The 12,388-nt window shown below is 39.3% G+C and overlaps 1 protein-coding gene across 2 annotated transcripts; it reads right to left on the bottom strand.

Annotated features, from left to right (window-relative positions):
• Positions 1-245: 245 nt before the first annotated feature.
• LOC134624609 (zinc finger protein 3-like) lies at positions 246-11,861 on the bottom strand. Of its 2 annotated transcripts, none has more exons than XM_063469615.1 (4): positions 11,809-11,861; positions 6,276-6,704; positions 3,856-4,119; positions 246-1,695 (listed from the first exon to the last, which is right to left on the bottom strand). In XM_063469615.1, exons 2-4 carry the CDS (start codon positions 6,445-6,447, stop codon positions 611-613), a joined length of 1,521 nt encoding a protein of 506 aa, XP_063325685.1. In that variant the 5' UTR covers positions 6,448-6,704; positions 11,809-11,861; the 3' UTR covers positions 246-610. The 2 variants fall into 2 exon arrangements, with proteins under 2 accessions (XP_063325685.1, XP_063325684.1); XM_063469614.1 differs by having other exon boundaries at positions 11,633-11,854.
• Positions 11,862-12,388: the final 527 nt, after the last annotated feature.

Here is a 12,388-nt window from a genome sequence, read left to right on the forward strand (position 1 = left end):
GATTCGTTAATGCTGTATTCTATCACAGCTGCTCTATTCCCATGTTGCTGCAGTATATTAATGACTAACCTCGTATTGTGGATGGATTATCTCAGTTGTTCTCCTGACTGAAGTTTGGTCCGTTTACAGCATCCTGCCATGCGATTGCATTTGTCTCTTCAAGCATAGTTTCAAGTTTCAAGCATAAACTTGGTATTTGATGCTTTTGCTCCCTTACAAGAATAAACACAATTCTTCACTGTTGCTCAATTTCTTCATTTTTATTGTGACAAAAAATCACTTGAGCAAAGGATTAAAACTATTAACCAGAATACTGGTTTGGGGTCCATTTCTCCCATTATAGGATATAAAGCAATAATAATAAACAACAGAGCTAAACAATGAACCAATAGAACAGGAGCATACTGAACTTTAACCCTCACGAAATGTAAGATCAGTTTTCCTGATACAATTAATAGAATAATGTAATAAACTGAACAAACAATGCTGAGAGTTCTTTACTGCTCTGGGAAAAAAAAAGAAAAAAAAATGATTTGAATATGGATCATCTTTTCACTCAGGTGTTCAGCGATGACTCACAGTTGTCCCACATTTTCTAAGTATATACGTTTTACACCGTATGAATTCTCATGTGCTTCTTTAATTGTAGCTTATCGACAAACCTTTTCCCACAGATGCTACAAGGATACGGTTTCTCACCTGTGTGAATTCTCGTGTGTGTTTTGAATCCTGATGAGTCAGAAAATCTTTTCCCACAGGTGCTACAACAATATGGTTTCTCACCTGTGTGAATTCTTGTGTGTTTTTTTAACGCTGATGAGTCAGCAAATCTTTTCCCACAGGTGCTACAAGAATACGGCTTCTCACCTGTGTGAACTCTCGTGTGTGTTTTGAATGCTGACAAGGTACCAATTTTCTTCCCACACATGCTACAACAATATGGCTTCTCACCTGTGTGAATTCTCATGTGTGTTTTCACCGCTGATGAGGTAGCACATCTTTTCCCACAGGTGCTACAAGAATATGGCTTCTCGCCTGTGTGAATTCTCATGTGTGTTTTGAACGCTGATGAGTCAGAAAATCTTTTCCCACAGGTGCTACAAGAATAAGGTTTCTCACCTGTGTGAATTCTCCTGTGTTTTTTGAACGCTGATGAGTCAGAAAATCTTTTCCCACAGGTGCTACAACAATACGGCTTCTCACCTGTGTGAACTCTTAGATGTGCAATCAGTTTGTATTTATCAGTTAAAGTTTTTCCACACACGTCACATTGTACAGACTTGTTCTTTGTGTCCGTTCTACTTTGACTCACTGACACAGGAGTGTTGTCTACTCTCTGACTGTGATGTCTCTTCTTCAGCTCTGCATTTCTAGTTGACCTTGAGTCCACATGCCCATTTACTTCATAATCTCGGCTCTCTGCTTCAGAAGAGCTGTGAGAAAGGAGCTGCTCACTATTTGGTTCTGGTTCACTGTGGGAACTTTCCTCATAAGCGGGTGTCACCATAAAAGTATCAGTCTCCTGCTTCAGTCCAAGCTGCTCTCCCTCCTGACTTCTGCAGAGTTCCTCCTGTTCCTCTTTAATCTGTGGAGGCTGTGGGTCCTCCTGGTCCAGACTGGAGTTCCTCTCCTGGTTACAGACCTGCTGGTCTGTAAGAACCTTCTCTTCCTTAAAAGAATGCTGCTGATGGACATCTAAAGGCACAAAGGGGACAAAATGATAGCAAAACAAACATTTGAGAAAATATTTACTGGTCTAAACCATTAGCAGATCTCTACATCTTGAGCATGTTGCTCACATATACGACTGAAATTTAAAATGTAAAAATGTGAAAAATTAGGAGGTTTGAAAACTCTGTGAGTATTCGGGCACTGATGCAAATGTTTAGTTCTGACACACTTATTAGTAAAGCTCAAAGTTCAACTGACGTCACATACCTGAATATCTGTGATGTATGAAGTAATTAGGGCTGCCACAAATGATTATTTTGATAGTCGACTAGTCACCGATTATTTTTGCGATTAGCTGACTAATCAGATCATGCGTCCATTGGATGTCAAATGTACAACTTATTGCACCAGCATGTGTCTGCTCTTATTTAACTATCATTAGCTTACAGCTTGAAGTGTTTAAGGTATGTGCTAACTAAAAATAAAGACAAGATGATAGTTTATTAAATTTTAATGAAATTTGCAGATTGTCTCAGTGAAGTTTAATAAACAAGGCCGTCTGCTCCTTGCTATCTAAAATATAACTGGAGTAAATTCTCAACCATCTCACACTTCTGTTTAATCAGTTTTCTGCTTGACGTTTATTCAGCTGTGTAAAAACTACAACTTTAATCTCAGCCTAACGGATTTACTGAGGAACAAAACATTGAAAAAAGACAAACAATAACATTTTCAAGGTATCTGAGTGACTTATATATCATGTGGAAACTCTGTGAATTCGGTGTTCTTCTTTCTTCTTGTGCCTTCAACCCCTGGCTAGCTATCGAGCTGCTGGGTAACAGAAGTCTCGAAAAATGTCAGAGCACTTTTGCAAATATGTGATGTCTTGATAAACCGTGCAGATATCTGAAGTTTACACAGCTACATTTTCACCTGAAAATATGTTAAAAGCTAATTTTGTGACCCAGAAAGAGTAATATTAAAACTAAGTAACTGCCACCATTGTTGGGAACGTAAATTGGCTGGGGCGCGCTATGATTCCTGGGATAGGTTGGGCCACGCAGGATACACCCAACCCATCCTTCAAATCTGGTGAAATGAAGGACACATTTGTCGGCCGCATTTGGAGGAGTCTTCGAATTTGGACAGCCTTCATTGCATCGCTGCAAAAGTAATCGGCCTACAAATGCAGACTCCGAAGGATGCAGGCCCTGAATTTGGACACAGCTACAATACTGAACACTACTTCTTCTTCAGGGTATAACGGCAGCTGTCATTCTTGTACATGCAGTGCTGCCATCTTCTGTTTCAGTCCATTATTACAATCTTAAATCTTATAAAACTTCACACGACACGTTGACTATTAAATTAGTCATCAACGATTTTGATGGTCGACTAATCGTGGCAGCCCTAGAAATGAATAAATGTTGTTTTTTGTTAAGTGAATGTCTGGATTGGCTACAGTTATAAGAAGGCATGCTGGCGAAGAGCTCTCTTACACAGTGGTAAATGTTTTGGCTGTGCCTGAAATGCCATGAAAACTCTCTTCGTCTAATAAATTTCAGTTTAGAAACTCTGAATTCATATTTTCCAAAACAGAATAGAAATATTTATTCATACTTACCCAGACCTGTAAACTGTTCAAATCTCACCATTTCCATGCTGCAGAGGAAACATGTAATTCTTTAACTTAAACTGATAACAGAACAAAATGAAACTTGTGTTGTTGGCATGTGTCTCAGATTTTTCCTGAGCAGTGGGTGGAAATTTGAAACTCAGATGTTTCCCATCTTTTATTCTGCTGAATTCTTATACACTAAGTATGCACTAATGCACTAATTCTTATTCACCTTTTTGCATGAATTAATGGTGGAAGTGTGTTTATGTAAATGAAAACAGAAAATTAGGCCGAAGAGATTCATTCATGCTGCTTTTTACTTTTGGTCCTTCAATTCTTCCTGTGCCTCTGAAAATAAATGCAACCAACTAACCTAACCCAGCTGTCTGTATGTCTCTGGATAGTGAACAAGGGGAGAACATGCAAACTCCACACAGAAAGGCTCGGCCACATAGTGGAGTCAAACTCAGCACCTTGTTGCTGTGAGCCAACAGCGCTAACCACTGTTCCACTGTGACACCCATGAGTCATATTCACTGTTATTAAAACATCACAGTTTTACATACCTATTCTGTGTAACTTTATCTCAGGTTTACAGATGGTCTCCAGCAGTCTGAGCTGCTCTTCATCAGTCCAGACGATAATGCCTTCAGCCTCCTGCTTCAGTCCAAGCTGCTCTCCCTCCTGACTGCTGCAGAGTTCCTCTTGTTCCTCTTTAATCTGTGGAGGCTCTGGGTACTCCTGGTCCAGACTGGAGTTCCTCTCCTGGTTACAGACCTGCTGCTCATTCAGACCCTCCTCTTCCTCACAGTCATGTTGTTGTGGGAGGTCTTGAGGAACAAAGAAACACAAGAACAATAATTACAAATGTGTTGATATAAAAACTCAAACTATCTTTGTTTGTTTGTTAGCATTGAAGTTTCCCAAACTAAACTGCAGGGTGACCACCATGAAAACATCAGTGTGTGAAATCCTTCTTTAAATGAAGCTTCACTTTAGTGATGTTCGATTCGTGAACGAATCGTTCAATACTCGAGAATCACTGTACTGACTTGTGAATCATGATTCACAAGCGCAACTGACTCACTGACTCATCCCTGTTGCTGTTAGCAAACTAATTCCATTAGTAGAAATATATCTAGCTTATAATTAAAATTGTGGGGAAATAAACAACAGCCAGTTTATTAACAAAAACATTCCTGCTCTGAACAGGAAGAAAAAACCCTGAGTAGAAGCTCACATCAAGACAATAGCTCCTCGGTTCACAGTAGCATCGCTCAGCTAGTATGCTAACAGCACATTTGAGGTACTCACCCCCTCCCTTGCTGTGCTGAATCATAGCATAAGCGAATCACTCAGGACTCACTAACCCCCTTCCTCCTGGCTCACAGCTCAAACGAGTTGAACGAATCACTGAATCACTGACTCACTGACTCACCCCCTCCCTTCCTGTTACGAATCACTCACTGGGTGTTTCTCAATATGCGTACTTGTGCGTACTTGCGTTCTCGTGTACTCGTGATACGTCATCAGTCGGAGACCAAGTACTGTTCCAATTCGAAGTACGAAAAAGTCCCGGCTGTGTTCTCGCTCCGCCCGTTTTATCGAGCATGCATCGGTGGTGACTTGTGTGGACTTGGTACAGCTAAATATCCCAGAATGCATTTCGTCCAAAACTCAACAGCGGACTCCCGGCACATCGTTTTCAACCCCCCCCCCCCGCTCGCGGTCTTCTCACTACTCAGGTTAAAGAAACCCCAGCAGCTGTCTATAGTATTGAGTGTCCACTAAAATAAAAATAGAAGCGTTCCAACATCTCACCTGCTTGTTTTTATTAAGGTATGTACACGTATGTACATGTACACTATTTTTATTAATAGAGGTTTCACTACTGAGGTTAAAAATGATATATAAGTCACTTAGATCACTTCTAAATGTTAATGTTTGGTTTATTTCAGTGTTTTATTTGTTCCTGAGTAAACCGGTTTGGCTGTGATTAAAGTTAAGCTTCATAACATGTTACTCACAGTTAAATTAAGAGGGGACGGCAGTAGAAACTCCGGACCTGTGACATCATCACGTACGCTGGTGTTCCAATTGTACAAATCGCGAGTCCGTGCTCGCGTTCTCGGCGAGTCCGTACTCCCGTGCGTTCTTGGCCAGTACGTACTCGCCGAGAACGCGAGTACGTACTCGCGTACTTGAGAATTGAGAAACGGCCACAGACTCACCCCCTCCCTCCTCGCTCACAGCTTCTTCTTCTTCTTCTTCGTGGTTGGCAACCAATGTTAAGGCACTTTATCGCCCCCTGGCTCACAGCTCAGTGGACATTTAGATGAGAAAATATATATTTGACACATTTAAGGAAAATACAAATAAAATAAAAATTAATAAATGTTCCCTTTAGAATGTTTGCTCTAAAGAAAATTGTTGTTTTCTTTTACAATCATTCATCTTAGCAGTAGGATTTACATTAAAAGAGAAACAAATTAAGTTTGAGTGAAAATATACATTTTTGCACTCTCTGGTCAACTGACTCAGTGACTCAAATGACTCAAGAAACCCGATTCACTTTGGTGAGTGACTCATTAAAACTCGATTCAGTAAAAAGAATAGAATTTACCATCACTACTTCACTTCAACTTCAGAGAAGTCTGTTAACAACTTGTTAAATATGTTTTCTGCTGACATCTAACTAAATCTTTACTGCACAGTCTCAGTGTTTACAGAGGATCTAAAACACTGACGCCTGATGTACTCAACACTGGAATCTGTTAGAGAAAAAAAAAAGTTTAATAAATCAATCAATTAAAATGTTTTAAAACCTAACCTATCAGTAACCATGGACCTGCACCAGTCCAACATAGTCCATCACTGGACACTGACCCACAGCACTGATAAATACCCAGTTTAACATCTTCTAGTAAAGTCAGTCACACTGAAGAATCTGAGCTTGAACAGCACAGAGTTAAAAACATGTCCATACCTATGATGTGTGAGTTTCTGTCGGGTTTCCGGCTGATATCCAGCAGTCTGTGCTGACGGTTGATCTCCTCCTCATACTGGACGATGGTTTTTTGAACTTCTGAGAAGATTTCTTCACAAACAGCAGTTAGTCTCTCCTTGATGAACTCTCTCAGATACTGAACTGAACTCATTGCTGCTTCAACTCAGGCTGGACGGATTGATACAAGCATCGATGAAGTGATACAGACGTTGGTGTCAGATCCACACTGACATGAGGGGATGGATACTTTAGTTTGTGTCTCTCCTCTAAGTTCAGTCCGCTTCATCAACAGCAGCCATGTCTGCACACACACCGCTCCTCTACCACAGTAGTGCTGTCCTCCTCCGTTCTTCTTCAGGGCTTGATGGCGTTTGACAAATCAGCTTACAGGTGCATTAATCCCGCCCACTGGAATGGAGTGTGGACAGGAGAATAGCAGGAAAAACAAAGATAATTATATTCTTTCATCAATCTTATAACTTGTAGCAATCACAATTTGCCATTTACTCGTAGATTTCTGAGTTTAATGAGGAGTCTCTCTTTCCATAACATGTTGTATGGCTGTATTAAAGAAGACAGCTATCATCATTTCCTTATTTGTTTGAGCTTTCCTGATTTCTGATTCCAAACATAATAAACTATCCATCGTCCCTCTTTCTTTATGAAACCCACTCTGATCCCCAGAGAAGAGACTGTTGGTATCCAAAAATCAGCTTCATCTGTTTTCATTCTCTCCATGGTCTTCCAACAATACGATGGATTTTTAACTAGTTTACTATTATCTGCTTCCTGACTGATGGGATTGTGCCTTTTTCATATATAATATTAAACAGTTTAATATCACTTGAAGTCAACTGTCCCATGTGGGCAAACATGTTGTAACACACACCATCCTTTCATGTTGCAGTTTGCTGAGCATTTAAAATGCGCACTGGATTCATCCAACACGTTTATGAGAATGCATCAATTTAGTAGACGATTTAATTACACACTAATCAATATTACAAACAAACAAATTTATAAGCACAATATCATTTTTTAAATAATCTCAAAACATTTCTGACTGTGTGTCTAAATGAAATAAAGTCCAAGATAAGTCAGTAGCTGTGTCCCAATTCATAGGCCGCATCCTTTGGAGGCCGATTATGCCACAGCCAGGTGATGAAGGCTATCCCAATTAAAAGTCTGCTCCAAATGCAGCCCACAAATGCGTCCTCCTTTTTCCCGGATTTCAAGGATGGGTTGGGTGTATCCTTGGTGGCTCAACCTATCCCAGGATTCATAGCGTGGCGGTGACTGTGGATATACGGCTCAAGTGGGACGGTTAAAGAGTAAACTTTAAACTTTTTTCTGAATATCATGTCACTTATTTAGTTTTATCGAGCTGACGGTTATCTTGTTAGGCTAAAAGAAAGGTGCTCCATTGATCTGTCTGTCCTGCACATTTCCCTTCTCTCCATTTTCCTTTCTCTGATTGTTTAGTATAAGTATGAATATTTATTTATTAGTTACACTTGTGTTTGAATCCTGCAGCTACTCCAGCTTATTTCCGTTTGTGACAACTGCAAGTGTCCAGAGTGAGAACAGACTGAGGAACCCACTGCTACACGTCATCTGTGAGGCTTTGCACTAGGGCCGGGTGATATGGCCTAAAATCCATATCGCTGTATAATTTGAAGCATGTGCGGTAATGATTTATTCTTTTCCTCTGTATACTGTATTTTCCGCAATATAAGGCGCACTTAAAATTTTCTCAAAAATTGACAGGGCGCCTTATAATCCGGTTGTGCTTACTGACCTTGAACCATTTTTATGTGGTACACGGTGCTCAAAAATCTGTCAAAAATGTTTTAGTACGACTTTAGTAAACTACGAAGCCACATTGCTTGATGGATTGTCGGAGCATTACGGCTACCATAGTCAAGAGCCTCATGGAGTAATATGGGTCCAAAACTCCACTTCAGGTCAAAGTCAAACGAACACTGCGCCATCACAGAGTTAAAAACTGTCTAAATTTTTTCCATCTTTAATAAAATGATCAGCGTCGCTGCTTTACCAGGTAACAATTAAGTTTAACGTCCAGGCATCCATGAAAACAGAACATATACAATTTAACGGAGTTAGAAGTTAGCAGGAAGTTAACTCGCAAGTTTCCACTGTGAGATTATTATACAATCTTATGCGACGTTATACCTCTAATTAAAGACTGTGAAATCATTATGTAGTTTTAGTTTGCATTATTCTCCTGACTTAGAATAAGGTGATAACTATTACATTTATTAGACTGATTTGTATTACATTAGACTGCTGATTTATTGTGAATGAATAACTGAATTACATTGTTTTATGATGCATTATACTGCTGATTTATAAGAAATACTGTTTTCAGAGAATCATGGCCTTATTTGTCTGATTAGGAAGAACAGAACATACTGCACAGGAAGCCAATGTCATAACTTAGGCTCACTGAGATAGAGAAAGAATGGAGGAGTGGAAGGGGGGCTGACGCTATAAGAATGTGAGAAACGGTCAGACACTTTGAGATCTGGCGGACACCCTCCTGTCCACATCTTCCGTCTAGACGTTTTAATGCTCAGTGTTTGTATGGAATATGGAATAAAGATTGTTGATTGAGCATTTATACACCGAGTGTTGTTCTTCCTGCAGCCCAAAGATCAAAGAATTGGGATATTTAACACCACCTAAACATGATTTACCGTGTTCTGATTGAGAGAATTCAGAAAAAAATCAAACGCACAGCTCTGCTATCACTTCCAACAGAAATAAAAACAGAAAACTAAACAGCAGTGACTTTTGTAGGGTTACTGAAGTTGGACTAGCTGGTACATAATGATGTGCTACGTGATCGCTAGCGACACAGCTATGTTAGCATAATATAAACACAGTGAAGCTGGAGGATGAACGCCAACTTTTTTCCACTCAATAAAAAGTTAAGTGAGGGTTCCTGATAGTTAGGGACAAATGTAATTGTCAGGATGCTGTAAACGGACCAAACTTCAGTCAGAAGAACAACTGAGATAATCCATCCATAATATAGGTTAGTCATTAATATACTGAAACAACACGGGAATAGAGCAGATGTGATAGAATTCAACATTAATGAATCAATGGTACAGAAGTGGAGGAAGCACAGATTTTGGCTTTCCCCATATTTCAAAATCTACTTTGTCTCTTTGCTATTAATGTCACCTGGCATAATTAGCAGATGATATTGCTTGCAGCCGGTGCGATGCTTTCGACCAAAACTGGGACCGCTTGATGAAAAGTTACTAATTATCTGTCCTGAATCAGTCTTATTAGGTAATGTTAAAATAACTTTATCATTTAAGTGTTTTCAGTGTGGGAGAAAGTACTCTGGGCCTTCAAGTTAAAAACTATTAAAGGCAGTAACAAGTTTAATATTCAGAAACTTAAATTATGTATCAGTAGCAAAATCAGGGTACAAATTCTTCAGGGTCCAATTCAAGCACTTTTTAAGCACTTTCAAGGTCATTTTTCAAGCTTTTCCAGCACATTACCAAAAAAAACCAACAACAACAATAATGCATGTTTCACTTTGCATCACCTCAGTAAGGCCATGTAAAAATTAAAACAAATCATTTTAGATTGACTTAAATGCCCTTTGTTCCCCTTTTGTTAAAACATAGAAAAATGCACCACAGACAAATACTGAAAAAGGAAATGGTGCAATATGCATATAGTGTACAAACTCAAAAAACATATTTCTCTTAAAAAATTAAGATTAGCAAATGTGAACAAATCAACGTGTTAGAGATATTAATCTCCACTTGAAAAAACAACAACAATGGATTGTTGGAGCATTACGGCTACCGAGGAGCCTCGCCGAGTAATACGTACTGTGCTTCAATGTAATATTACCGTACTGTGTGTGTATAAGGATCACAAATGGCACATGTTAAGAGACATGGTTACAAAGAGGATTTCAAACTCCAGGCTGTCAGTCACGCAGTAGAACCTGGGAACAGAGGAGCTGCGAAATGTCTGTCTTTGTTATTATGCTCAGCGTCTTTTGGTTTACATTTTGACTGCACAATTGTGAGCCTTTTGTTATGCACAAAAACAACATTGTTTTATTTTATTTATGGAGCATTATTATTTAATAAATGCTGATAATTTATTTCTGAGTAATTTTTTCTTGTAAATCTACGCTGTATGTTAATAAAAGTGCCTGTGTGAGATTTGGGACACAACTTTGACTAAGAACTCTCTTATTGTTCTTACTTTATGTCTTTAAAAAATATCAAGATATATATCGTATATTGCCATCCAGCTAAAGAATATCGAGATATGAATTTTGGGTCATATCGCCCAGTCCTACTCAGTTAAGACTTTAAGAATGCACAAGCATCTACCTAAAATCTATTTATTTAGTCTGTCGTATTATTAGGTACAATTATAATGTATTGTTCATCTCCCTTAAATAAACAGGCAACCTTAAAGTATGAAATATTCATATATCAAAAACACTTAAATTTGTCTGTTGCCTCAGTGCCCCACAGGCCTCAATGTGAGCTTGAAGCCATTTATAATTTATAAAAAATAAACAGATTTTGAATGAAAGCCAGGGATGTGTTACGTACACATTCTCAAAAATTATTTACTAGGACTCACCTATCATGTGACTCGAGAGCGCAAACACTCATTAAAACGGCAGTCTCCAGGTATGTTAGTGCACTCATCCCTGACTGTCCAGGGAAGGGGCGGGGTCAGATATTGAAACGGACTGACATGCAGAGGTGCAAGTCAGCCCAGGTTGTATACTTTTTGCCCAGTTTGACCCATTTAGCAGAAGTCAGCCTGTTTAAGGCTCTAATATCTATTCTGTAAGACTTAACGTCAAATTTGACCCCATGGGTTCTCTAGAAAACCAATGGGGTCGGATCTGACCCCATGGGTTCTGCAGGGTTAAATGTGCTACGTAAAAAAAGCTGACTTGACTTGTGAAAATTTCAGCCTTTTCTTCATCATCAGTTGCATTTATATCGTTTACTTAGCACTACTGAATAGTGATAAATACTTCAGACTTTCCCAGGTACTAACACCTGCTGTCACAGCTGACCCGCGCATTAAATCAGTAACACTCTGTGAACTCTCTTTTTCCCTTTCAACATCAATACACACCAAAATATTATCTTATGGATAAGCCAGAATATTTTAGAGTTGGATGTCTTTACCTTGCTGAACCACATTCCTACAAACATTCGTCAGAGATCCGTTTCTCAGTATTATAGCTCTCTTATATTCTCCCTACAGGCGTATTTATCGCTGTTGTAGCTGAATCTGGTTCCACTCACCGAACGACGCCCGTCGGGAGACGATTTATGATCACTTTAAATTCGTCCTCGTGTCTCGTTGTCACGGTTACACTGCGCTCACTGTCCGTGTCCTCCACATTACAGGTTTACTTTCACTCTGGTTATTGCTCTCCTTTTACGCTTTGTTCTTTGTTAGTATCTTTTATGATATTTACCTTATTTCACTATCTCTCCCGCCATGTACTTCTGCGCTCATTTCACTTCCTCATACGTCACTTCCCTCTGCCGTCTTATTCTTCTTCTTAAATGTTATTGGCGGTTGGCAAACAACTGATTGGTGCATTACCGCCACCACTAGTATGGAGTGTGGACTGGAATGAGCCCCCCCCCCCAAAAAAAACAAAAAAAAATCCAAAAAACAAACAAACACCTCAAAGCCTTTCAAACACTCTTCCCGCTTTAAAAAACTGAAATAAAGCCTGGTAACCCTTACTTCCAGAATCCTTTTGCAATAGGTCAACCAGATCCAACTTCATTTTCATATTAATAAGGTTTTGGGATAATTGTCTCCTCTCCACCTGATATTTCTGACAGTGCAATATCACATGCTCTATAGTTTCTGTATCTCCACAGAAGGCACATTTCCCCATATCATGTTTCCCAATCAAGAACAATGTAGCATTTAACCCAGTGTGTCCAAATCTCAATATGATCATTTCCTCTCTCCTGCTCCTTCCAGTGGTCCTCATCTCTCCTACCCCCCCCTTTGTATTGTATACAACCACCGTCCTCTCC

Source organism: Pelmatolapia mariae, linkage group LG3_W, assembly GCF_036321145.2.
Source record: "Pelmatolapia mariae isolate MD_Pm_ZW linkage group LG3_W, Pm_UMD_F_2, whole genome shotgun sequence".
In the NCBI taxonomy this organism is placed as follows: domain Eukaryota; kingdom Metazoa; phylum Chordata; class Actinopteri; order Cichliformes; family Cichlidae; genus Pelmatolapia; species Pelmatolapia mariae.

Bases quoted from the DNA above. Each gene is read 5' to 3' on its own strand.
- LOC134624609 (XM_063469615.1), bottom strand. From the start codon at position 6,447: ATGAGTTCAGTTCAGTATCTGAGAGAGTTCATCAAGGAGAGACTAACT. The intron at 4,120-6,275 runs GTATGGACATGT...TTGTTCCTCAAG, and splicing joins CAGAAACTCACACATCATAG to ACCTCCCACAACAACATGAC. The intron at 1,696-3,855 runs GTATGTAAAACT...TTGTGCCTTTAG, and splicing joins GATAAAGTTACACAGAATAG to ATGTCCATCAGCAGCATTCT.